This window comes from Anthonomus grandis, chromosome 2 (assembly GCF_022605725.1).
Source record: "Anthonomus grandis grandis chromosome 2, icAntGran1.3, whole genome shotgun sequence".
NCBI lineage: Eukaryota > Metazoa > Arthropoda > Insecta > Coleoptera > Curculionidae > Anthonomus > Anthonomus grandis.
The window spans coordinates 3,404,513-3,416,869 of NC_065547.1; the positions used below are offsets into that span (position 1 = coordinate 3,404,513).

Consider the following 12,357-nt stretch of genomic DNA (forward strand, 5'->3'; position numbering starts at 1 on the left):
TGGAAATAAAGGCTTATTATTTTATTGAAGCCTCAGAAAATAAGACAAAAGCTACTTGGACCTTAGTAAAAAATATCACTCGTCCTAATTGTAAAAAACAAAGTCTGTATAATCATTTTCCAGAAAAATTTGAATATTTTAAATGCTATAAACGATTTTTTTATTAATATATGTCCTGATATTAAGGATGGGGGATCGATAAATTTCTTAAAGATACCAATTAATCAAAATAGTATCTTTATGGAACCCGTTACAAAAAATGAAGTCATTAGAATAAAAAAATCTCTAAAAAAATAAGAAATCAGTTGGACATGATAACATTCCTGTGTCTATTCTGAGGGAGGTGGCAGACATAATAAGCCTGCCACTAACCCATATACTGAATTTAATGCTTGAAAAAGGGGTATTTCCAGACTTACTGAAAAAAGCTCTTGTTAAGCCAATTTATAAAAAAGGTGAGGGTGACAAGTTTGACAACTATCGTCCTGTATCACTCCTTTCGAATATAAGTAAAATCTTTGAAAGAGTTATATGTTCAAGGATGATTGGATTTTTTGATCATTACAATATAATCTCTGATAAACAAAATGGTTTTCGGAAAAAGAAATCAACCGTTCAGGCTATTTATCAGGCTTCGGAGCAAAAGCTAGTGTCTTTAAATAATTGCAAGGTGACTACAACCATGCTTCTAGATCTATCCAAGGCTTTTGACAGTGTGGACCATGGCGTACTTTGCTCAAAACTTAAACGATGTGGTATCAGGGGGGTGGCATTGGACTTGATTGTGTCATACCTCCGGAGCAACGGGTCATGGAAACAAAGAGCGCTGGGGTGACATTTGCATCAGAAACGAAGTGTTTGAAGAGGGGTGTTGCTCAGGGGTCTATCCTGGAACCATTCCTTTTTTTAATATATACAAATGATCTTGTGTGCGCCACTGATGTCGATGTGGTGCAGTATGCTGATGACACCTCCTTGAACTTCAGTGAGAACAATCGGGAAGCATGTATTGCTAGATTGTTCATTTTTCACAACAGGAAACAGACTTTGCACTCACATGCGGGAACGCAGTAATAGGAGCGGCTGAAAGTGTGTATTTTCTGGGGGTAGTTTTAGATCAAAAGCTGAACTGGAAAGCTCATGTGCAGCAGGTTGCAACCGGGGTCAGTAAATACAGCTATGCTCTGCGGGTAATATATGGCAGTGTAGGTTGGCAAGCATAAAGCATGTCCAGTCACAAATTGCATATGGAATAACATTCTGGGGCAACTCTAATTTTTATTTTGCAAAAGAGGTGCATCCGTATTGTGTTTGGTATGGACTATCGTGATAGCTGTAGAGGAGTATTTAAAGATACTGGCATTCTTACAATGTACAGTCTTTATATTCTGGAATCTATTAAGTTTCTAATTAATAACATTTCAATTTTTGGAAATTATATTTTCTGGAATGTACTGCCTCTTTCCGTTAGGCAGTTACTTCCCAGTAAGCTTGTTTGTAGGCTCAGGGCATTTTTGGGGGACAGAGCATACTACGGTATTGATGAGTTCTTTCAGGATCGTGACATGCATGAAGCACTAAGTAAAGATCTAGATAGGCTTACTTTAGATTCAGTTTCACTTTTTATTCTGTTCTGTTTGTGGTTGTATTGCTGTCAATGATGTTTTGAAATTGTAATTGTCATTATCTATTTTATTTATTTAAATGTTTTTTTTTGCAAATTTTTAAATTTTTCTAAGCTATTATAGCTAATATTTTAGGACACGGTCCATATCCTATCTGGGGTCTTGTAATGTTACAATTATTGTTTGTAACATTGTAATATATTGTAATATTATGTTTTTGGGCTGAATAAAGAATAAAGAATATTTACCTTTGACTGGGTTTCCTCTCCAACTGTACCGTTCTCCTCGCCCTATTCTGGTACGTGCTCTGGTACTCGGTTCGACCGGAGTACCGGAACCTCGAGCCCATCCTGAAGAAGTTTTGACGGGCGGACGGTCCCTTGACCGGCGCCCGTAACCTAAAGAATCCGTGATGCTCGACCGCGCACTTCCACAAATGTTTGCACGCCTTCTCGTTGTGCAATCGGAAAACGAACGTGTGCTCCTGCTCCCTGCCGTCGTCGTCGTCCTCGACCACCACGAGGGTCAGTTTCTTTTTTTTAAAGTTCAATTTGCTAATTTTTGGCCAGAAGAAGAGACCTATTTTGATGTTCGGCTCCTCGAACACTAAGATCCCTGTAGGGGTGAGGCCGAGCTTGTATTCCATACTATCCTTGCCCTACAAGGAAAAAACTCTGAACTTTAAACATTACTTAAGTTGCAGTTTACACTTGCCAATACTGTATGCATATCGACCCCATACATTTCCAACCATTTAACGTCGTTTAAATAAGCTTGCTCGGCATTGGCCGGGGTTAGGCCTTTTAATTTCTTAAACTCTTCGACGATTTCGATTTCCATCTCCTCCGTTTGGTTCGGGACAAAGTGGAATTCGGAAATTGCCGCGGGGGTGTGTTGGGTTTCATCGAAATCGCCCAATTCAGCTAAAAATGTCACAAAATGCCATGAAAATTTATTAAAACAGTCTAAGGTGATTAAATTATTTAAAAAATCAACAACAATAAAAAAAAGCTTTAAAGTTAATAACATTACAACTTACATTGTAAAGCATACGCAGCTAATTTAACGGCAGTCTCCTGAGGACACTCGAGTCTCCCCTCTAAAATGTCCTGTTTCAGTTGCAAAAAGAATTGATATCGGGTCAATTCTTCCCTTAAATTATTGGGTTCCGAGGAGTAGAACTTTACTTTTAGTCTTATGGTGTATGGGGGGCCAACTATAAAAACCACAAAAGTTATCATTGAACTTAATAGCGTGTTATCACTTACTTTTGATTTGTTTTTTAATGGTTTTAGTGGGATCCAGCCAATGTTTTACGTGATTGGCATCGGTGAACTGTAGGCCAAAGTAGTCTTTCTCGATAAGGTCTAGGGAATAGAAGACCTGTTCATATAAATCTCGGGCTTTTGCTTTTTTCTGTAAAGAGGATTTAAATAATTAGCTCTTTGAGGATCAAAGATATTTTTCTATAAACAGGTGTTAAACATTTTAAGCCTCAATTTCAACCCTCCAATTCATTTATTTATTTAATATATACATGGCTCCAAAACAGTAATATTTACTGGTAACACAGGCTCAATTTTACAATAAATATATGTAATAGACATATATGGCAATTATAATAATTTAATCTTATAAATTTTTTTTTTTAATATAATATTAAGTTATATATATAAATCGATATATCAATGATAAATTATTGCAAATAGGTCTTAAGACCATGACCATGTTGCATCCTTGTTCTTGCTTCCACTACATAATTTGGTTTTTCATCGAGACGTGAATATCTGCTCGAGTTTATCTATTTTTCAATAGTAAACATGTATTAAAAGTTTTGATTTTTTCACCCGCAGTGCATCTAGTGAAGTTTTATCGATTGGTAATATTCTTTTTAATCACATTGCAATAATTGCTTGCTTACTGCAAATTTTCTATAGAACAATTTTATAAAAAGGAACAATAGTGGTTCGGAATTCCTAAGGTCGCCGAACCAAATATTTATATTTTCGAGCGTCGAGATTATCTCGCACGTTTATAGATGGCAGAATGTTTTAAATGCTGTAGAAATAAATTGAACAATAACTGGATTTTTATAGTATGTCATAATATATTTCATTCAAGCTGTTGGAAACGTACCAAAATTTATAAAATCCTTTCAGATAATTTAATTTATTACTCTACATCATGCCGGGAAGTCTCAGAACTTAAGGATAATGAGGCACTTAAGACTTTACAGCTTTTGTATAAACTAAAAACTGAACTAAGCCAAAAAGACTTATATATTACCCGATTACAGAGAAACTCTCAGGCTTGTCAAGAAGATTTCTCTTCCATAGAGAAGGAGTTGTTGAACCAGTTAAGAAAGTATGAAGAACAGGTCACAGAGATGATGAAGTATCAGGATATACAAAGAACTGACAATGAAACACAAACATTTCTATCTACTTGTGAAAAATGGGTTCAGACATATAAATAAAAAAAAATCAAAATCCAGTCAGACAAAATCTGTTTCCCATGCTTCAATGGTTATGGCTTCAACTGTTAGGACACTGTGCATGGACACTGAATATGAATTTCTGCCAACATTGGCATTGGAGTTAAAGATGCCAATATTAACTAAAAATAATTCTTTGACCAAAATTGCCTTTAACAAGAGTCATCAACTTTCTCCTAACTGATCTTCTTGGTATGAGTCTTTTGAAAAAGCAAACTCTACCAGAATAATACATAGCAAAAGATTATAAGGAAAATGATATAATAGTAATCCTTGCTGGCCTAAATAATTTTTTTAAAAGAAAATACCCTTCTTTTAAGGAACTAAACTCAAAATTAAAGGAATGCCTGAATACAAACATAATCTTGGTGGCTGTACCTTTTCTAAAATCAAATACTGTTATAAATAATGTGTTTGGTGGTTTAACAGCCAACTTACTAAATATGCTTTTCGCCTAAACAAATTTTTTCCTGGATATGTATTTAGATTTTAATAACCATAATGCTGATTTCAACACTATTTTTAAAAATGATTCCCATTTAAAGAATCTAACTTATATTAGAACAGTCCACTCAGATCATAATTTATTTATTAAAAATATAAATTTTTAGTCCAGAAATAATGAGAAAAATTTAAATATAGTTTTAGATGATGAAGTTTTTTTGCCTGAGGCAGACCTAAGTGGTAATTCTATAGTTTTAACTTTCCCTAATTTAGATGATGCAGCTCCTTCAACAGGTCAAACCACTAAAAAGGTCGAGGCTGCAAAAAAGTTTTTTCGAGATAAATAAAGAATTTTATAGCCCTTTAAAGGTTTACCATCAAAACATTTAGTGTATTTCAAACAAATACATATATTTATTGCAAATATTGAGCTAGATATTGCCCTTTCAAACAATAATAATTGCGATTTTTTATTATTGTCAGAGCACTGGCAGCAATTTCCCCAACTGCAGAAAATTAAATTGTCTAATTTTAGTTTATGTAGTAGTTTCTGCAGAAAAAAAAGTTTTTTGTGAAGAAAAAATTTTAGAATGTGCCTGCATTTTGATTGGAAATTTTAAAGTAATTTTATTTGTTGTTTATAGAGCACCTAGTGGTAATCTTCTTGATAGTGTCCTGAAAAACAGCTATTCTGTGATACTGGGAGGTGATTTCAATGTAAACTTTCTTGTCTTAATTTGTCCCCGTAATTAGGTACCTTTGATCTGTGCCATATTAGAGAACTCATTAGAGAACCAATAAGAACAACACCACACACACAATCTTGTATTGACAATTTTCCAATTTCAAATGCTGTTTCTTTTGAGGCTATGGTTGTGATCAGATCGCTTTGCTCAATTTTTATGTTTTGACATTCAGAAAATTAAAAAAACTGAAGTAACATCTGTATCATACAGACCAACTTTTTCAAATGATAATTTTGCTTCATTTTTATCATCATTGGAGGATGAAGACATATTCTGTTATTATTAAGAGATGTGATTAAAAAAATTAAATAATATAAAAATAAAATTAAAAAACATAAGTTAAATCCTGAATTAATGAGATTAAGAGAAAAAGTATCTTTCTATAATGACATCTGTAGGCATGACTCAAATTATAGGGCACTATGTCAAAATTTAACTAAGATATATAAAGAAAAACTAAAAAATTTTTACAGGAACAAAATAGTAAAAAAATTTTTGAAGCTGCAAATAAATCTAAAACTGTGTGGCAAATTATTAACTTGCAAAAAAAAAATCAAATAAATTTCAATAAACATTTTACAAGTTGTTTATTTATTATTTTAAGTTGTTTATTAATTACTCAGTTGATTATAATTTTATGTCTAAGATACATTTTTTTTTCATGCCAGCAATTTGTTGCTCAGATGTTGTATCTTTAATCAATAGTTTAAAGTGTTCAAATGCTGCAGGTTTTGCTGAAATCTCCAATAATTTTTACTGATAAATTAAAAATAGCTAAAGTGATGCCTCTGTTTAAGAAAGGGAATCCTAATGATTACACAAATTATTGAGCTATAAGTCTGTTAGTTTTTCAAAAGTTGCATGTAAAAAATTCTTTATCCTCTTATTTTACAAAGTATGAATTATTGAACTCTGCGCAGAGTACAGAAAGAGCTTTATGTCAATTTCAAAATCAGGTTGTGGCAGCAATTGACAAGGGAAAACATATTCTAGGATTATTTATAAAATTTTCCCATGCTGTTGATTTTGTGGATCATGGCATTTTACTTAATGAACTATTTAGGTATGGTGTTATGTGATGCAGCAGAGGATCATCATTGATATTGTTGGCATCCTATAGCTAGATTGTTACAATTAATAATGAGAGTAAGCAAGTCTTGCCTAATAACTCAGGGTATGCCTCAGGGCTGTATCCTAGGACCTTTTCTTTTTTGGTGTATGCTAATGACGTGGTATCTTCTGTCTTTACTTGATTTTTACAAATTTAATCTAAGTTAATTTAATTTGGTTTTTATAACAAGCTCTCAAATTTATTGTTAAACTATTATTGTATTCTGGAATACTGTGTCCTGACAAGTCACTTGTGACTTAGGGCACAAACACTAACTTTGTAACAATACTGTACAATTTTAAGTAATATATTTGAATTTGAAGGTAGGAACTTGGAGACTATTGTAGCATTGACTGAAACAGTGTATAACAGCATAATTTTATGGTCTGAAAAAAAAACAAGTTATCCCTCAATAAGGATAAAACTCATGTTGTTGCTTTGTTATAAAATAGGCAGGCAGTAAGTCCTGTTATTTTATTTAAAGATACACAAACAGAGTTACTTTCATCAAGCAGTTCTAAACTGTTGGGCATTACTTCTGACCATGATCTACAATGGAATTCTCATGTATTCAGATATGCTGCAATAAATTAAAAATTTGTTGCTATGCATTAAAATTTCTTTCACAGCATTGTGGTAAAGCGATATGGTTCTGAACTGGGGACTGAGTCCTCTAGCCATCAGGATCATAGTAATATTAAATTTAGAGACTCATGCAGGGTGCACTTTAATGATAATAAAATCCTTACATTGATTGGAGTTTACATTGTTGAAATCAGAACTTATGTATATAAAAATAAACCAATTTTTCAAGCAAATAGATCTGTCCAGGTATATAATACTATTAGACAAGACCTTTTACTACCAGATGTTTACCAAACAGCATTTTATGAGAAAAATATTATTTACAATGCTTGTAAGATTTATAATCACTTGCACCATAACATAACAAATACTTCAAATATATTTATTTTCCTGGCCGAGAAAAGCTGCTACTCTCATATTGAGTTTTTTCACTAACACTTTTAGTAGCAAATATTTATATTGATGGATAATTTTCTGGAACTAGATAATTAGTTGTATTTGTAAATTGGAACTTTAAACAATTTATAGGTATGTATGTATAGTTGGAGAACTTTTTGTATGTATATGTGCTTTGTACTGAGGAAATAAACTATTGACATGAGAGGAAGATGATTAGGTTGAGGATGAGAATCAATGTGATTTTGTCATTCAAATGTCTAAATTTACGACTTGCCATAAGCATTATTTTCGGCAATTATTGCTTCCTAATGCTGCCTGTAAATGCTCTCTCATATCTGAAGTTCTGGAGTAAACCAAGCAATGTTATTTTCAGATTTCCTCATTAATTTAGTTGATATTTGTCAAAAATTGTTAATCAAAAAAACTAAGTTTCATGGAAGTAAATAAGTATAAGTATCTCTGTGGTTCAGATTTAGTGCAAAAAAAAATCTTGATTTAATGTGGTTTTTACAGTATCGCTTGATGAATAATTATGACATAGATTTTGACCAATTTTAGTTACTACTATGTTAAAGGTTTTTATTATGCTGTGTTATGTGATATTTAAATGTTTTGTAAATTATGTTATTTTAATTTTATTGACCAATTTATTTCTTATTTTTTTCCCATTTGCTTCATTTATTGTCTCTTTGTTTATATTTAAATCAGCATTGTCAACAACATTTTTATATTATGTGAAAATAAAGCATATTTGATTTGATTTTGAAATATTCAGACTGTTCACTATCTCTGCATAATTGGCCTGTTTGGGCAAAAAAGAAATTTAAACAATTTTCCTCATTTGATCAGATATATTGGGATCAAGTATACTCTAATTCATGTTTGAAGTCATTAAAATGTTATCCATCTTCCTGGTACACTTATTGCTTGCTGCATCTTATAACCTTTAATGAATAATGATATTATACATGTTATGTGCATCAGGATCATTGACTTCAGAATGCTGATTAAAATCATCAGCAAAGACAATCCTTTTGCTAATACCAATATTTGAAGATAAAATAAAATTATAAAGGCACCAAGGAAAAAGACAACATTTCTAATAAATAATATAAATAATTACAAGAAACTTAACCCACTTAATAAACAATAGCTAAAGGTAAATGACACTCTCATTTCCTTAAAAGTCACGAGTCAATAAATCTTCTACACCTTAAAACATTCATGTCATTATAAAAATGTACTCACCCACTAATATCCTTGAGCCTAAGAACCTTATACAAGGCAACTTTAAATATAGAAAGGAAAATTGTATTGTTAGATTGATATTTAAAGTTCTCACCGGCATTTTATGCAATTTTAATTACATGTTTTTTTAGATTAATAGTAAAATAAGAATATATTGTTGTGACCTAATCCAATTTCTCCTTAAGACCTAGTTATACATAAAACATAGCAAAAACGCATATTTCCTATGATTTCTAATAATTGAAGTGATTTCTTCAGTCATGTGTAACTGTAATGGTTAAGCAATCAAACCAAAAGCCACTTCAAGATCATTAGGTCAATGTCTCATTTTTGTTTCATGGTTTTTGAATCTGACTTATACTATTGCAAATTTCCTTTTTAAAGAGGAAACCTTGCTTATTAACCCTCGGATAGTAAGAAAATTAAATTATCAACCTCATTATTATACTTACAAACACATTAGTGCTTAGGTAATATGATAAACGCCCATTTAATAATATCAGTGTAGGTTCAACTTGCAAATGATATTGCTATGAAAAATACTTACCGAAAGTTCTACACTCAAATCAGTCCCGTCCAGTAAAACCACCTTACACTGGATCAAGTTCTTGTTCACGGGTTTTCCCTGATTTCTCCCACTGGACTTCCCGTCCGTCCCGTTTTTGCCCTTTCGGCCACTCAAAAACCGAAACATCTTTGGGGGGCCCCAGCTACATTCAAACTTACCCAAGCGATTCAACGTTGAATCGATTTAATTTTTATAGGTTAAACCGACGCCGTATTACCTTCGAGACATGCTTAATCGCATTTGGGATTAATTACGCGTTAATTACGGTTAATTAAATCTGGGAAAATCAAAACAGACGATACCACACAACGACCGCACACACAACCAGACGCCAATCGCCATATTTTATTTTTGTTTATTTTTTTCGAATGGACGCGTGGTTGCCAGGTCTCATGACATTTCCCTAGTTTGGGTGATTTGATAATATTTATAATGGCTCATATGAATAAAACAGAAGCACAGTCATGTTTTTACTTAGGTTTTTTGAGATAAACACATTCCGCTCTAATGCAACAAAACAAGTCGGAGGTATAGTACTTTATTAATAAGACCCTGTGTCACAGTGGCTTTGTTGGGAAATTAAGGAATTTATATAAGTGCGGCAACGCTGTTAAATTTAGTGCCACTTGTTGATGTTCCCGTGGGCGTGGCTTAGGTAAACTGTCTTATGACGTATACAATATACTTTGGAAAGGGCGGTGTTGCCAGGTAAAAAACATGAATTTCTCTAGATTTTAGGCAAAAAAAGGCTTTTCGGTTTTACTTTTTCTAGGTAAATAAGCATAGCTTTTTAAAAAAAAGTAAAATATTTGTTGTTAGCTTTAATTACTTATCATAATCTGCGTTGTTCTACTCATCAGATGAGTTAGAGATGGGTCATATTCGGATGATTTGAATCCAAGTTTCATATACCAAGTTTATACGGGCTTAACCGGATTAAACATAGATAATTCAGATTGGCTGGTGTTTAGGTGAGAGGATTAAGAAAGGGATTAAACAGCTGATTTCCATTGCCAACCTAGGAATTAAAAAAAAATTGTTGACTAGTTAGTTTATTACTTTAAAAGTTAACTAATTTAACGAGTGATAACAAAATGATTTGGCAAAAAATTAACATCTAACCGTAAAATATCTGTTTATTTGTTTTTTTAAAGCATTTCCACATTTGTGTTGGTAGCACTGGGAGTTAAATCGGTTGAGTGGTGACAGGTGTTTATACGGTACTCTAAAGCGGTTTAAAACCGGATCATTCGCTTATTTAAATCGATATAAGTTTAACCGGTTTATGATCGCTAAAGCGGTTAGCGATTGCTTATTTATAAATACGATTCCCACTAAACTACTTTAAAGTTCTCGTATAAACTTGTGAAAAATGATAAGAATCTGACCTGTCTGTATTCAGAATTTGAGGCGTGCATGCAGAAATCTTCGTGGATATTTTTGGGGCGTGTAAAAATCGTTTACACTAATTGGAAGTGTGGAATGGATTACAGTAAATCTTGCAAATATTATAAATTTTATTTATCTTGACCTAATGACCATAGGTCCAATATTTCGTCGTCTTCTATGAATTAGATTTAGTACAAATAATAGGAATGCACAGACATAAAATACCTAAATTGACAAGTCATTGATCTTTTACTCTTTGTGGCAACACTGCATAACTTTGACAGTAGTGTCAAAAACGTCACCTGTCACTGTCATCGAGTAAGAAGGGGAGGGACGGCCAAGGTCAATGCGGAATGTTGATTTTTGGCAAATTTGACACAGCATTATGTAAACATTAAATTATTTACGAGCGTTTTCCTTGTCTGACTCGTGGCGCTAGAAAGGGACGGGCGGATCAATAGCGGGTCTCACCTCGGAAAATTTTGTCGAATCGAATAAACACGATCGTCCACAATATGGGAGACGTGTAAAAATCTCCTGGTCTACTCCCCATTTGTGCCGTGGGTTTGCGAGAAAATACGCGATAATTTCTTTAGGAAAGCGCAGGCTAAAAAATGGGTGACGGTCCCCCCGCGAAGTCCGGGGGTTCCCAAATGGAGCCCACCATGAAAGGGTGGCTCTTTAAATGGACAAATTACCTAAAAGGGTACCAGAGGAGGTGGTTCGTGTTGCAGAATGGACATTTATCCTATTACAGGTTTGTCTTACTCTTATTTTTAATCATTACACTGTAAAAGTCCCTAAAAAGTAAATGGGGTAACCAATTGCTTGACATTAATATTATATTGATTTGTTAGAAACCCCATTTTCTTGCTGCATGTTTAATTGATTTTTGTATAACATCTTTTTTTGTCATGGGGGGGGTCTCAGTTAACAACCATTTAAATCAGACCTTTGCACTACAAGGCTCATTATCAAATTAATTAAAGGATAAATGCATCAGTATTTTCTTCCATATACCTACATACATATAAGACAATTGCAATGGTATTGGCATCTAATTAATTTTAACTGTAAGGTCAATTGGGGAATAATAATTGTTAACTTCAAGGATCACCATTTCAATTGTTTGTGTGTATAATATAATCTTGGTGCAGGGAGCTTTTAGCCATCCATAGTTATAATGGAAACATATGATCGAGATGAAATTCATGAGTTTTAACTTTCCGAGCTATTAAAATGGTTGTTTCTGTAGCTTTTAGTTAGAAAACAATCACTTCAGAATTCTGATTGAGTTAAGTCATAATCACAGGTGTTGACATTAAATAAATTTCATTTGCTCTATGGAGTGGTTCAGAAATTGAGTTTTTCTTGTCAAACATTGTAGAACTACATGTTTTATTTTTTAATTCAATTTTCTTATACTGCAAGGTGTCTCTTTAAGTTTTCTAACAGAGGGCATATAGTCTTGTATTTGTTTAAATTAATTTGATTTAATTCTCTATAAATTTTACTTTTATCCTAGGTTAGTTAAAACAAGAATTCCTAGGCATAGTATACAAAAAAAAATTTTGGCTGGAAGTATGTAGAAGCATTGATGCCAATAAAATACCAAATCATCTGACCTTGACATTTGTGAATGCATTGAATTCAGCTATATTAATATCAAGAAAGCCACATAAAAGTCTGTATTTTAAAGTATAAATAAGCCAAAAATGTACTCCTTGTCCCTACAACTAAAATATGTT

The 12,357-nt window shown here is 32.8% G+C and overlaps 2 protein-coding genes across 5 annotated transcripts in view; one reads left to right on the forward strand and one right to left on the reverse strand.

The window, feature by feature from the left end:
- LOC126750557 (band 4.1-like protein 5) overlaps positions 1-9,555 on the reverse strand; it is a 51,512-nt gene extending 41,957 nt beyond the window's left edge. Inside the window, exons 1-5 of the mRNA XM_050460199.1 lie at positions 9,200-9,555; positions 2,894-3,041; positions 2,665-2,841; positions 2,340-2,548; positions 1,874-2,283 (exon numbers count right to left, since the gene is read on the reverse strand). Of these exons, the coding sequence (XP_050316156.1) occupies positions 1,874-2,283; positions 2,340-2,548; positions 2,665-2,841; positions 2,894-3,041; positions 9,200-9,346 (1,091 nt within the window). The 5' untranslated portion in view covers positions 9,347-9,555. The remainder of the gene's footprint in view (positions 1-1,873; positions 2,284-2,339; positions 2,549-2,664; positions 2,842-2,893; positions 3,042-9,199) is intronic.
- Positions 9,556-11,081: 1,526 nt separating this feature from the next.
- Positions 11,082-12,357, forward strand: part of LOC126750558 (oxysterol-binding protein 1) — a 39,990-nt gene continuing 38,714 nt past the window's right edge. For 2 of the 4 annotated variants that reach the window (XM_050460200.1, XM_050460201.1), the window contains exon 1: positions 11,082-11,366. In XM_050460200.1, coding sequence (XP_050316157.1) covers positions 11,224-11,366 — 143 coding nt within the window. In that variant the 5' untranslated portion in view covers positions 11,082-11,223. The remainder of the gene's footprint in view (positions 11,367-12,357) is intronic. The other 2 variants (XM_050460202.1, XM_050460203.1) reach the window with 2 other exon arrangements.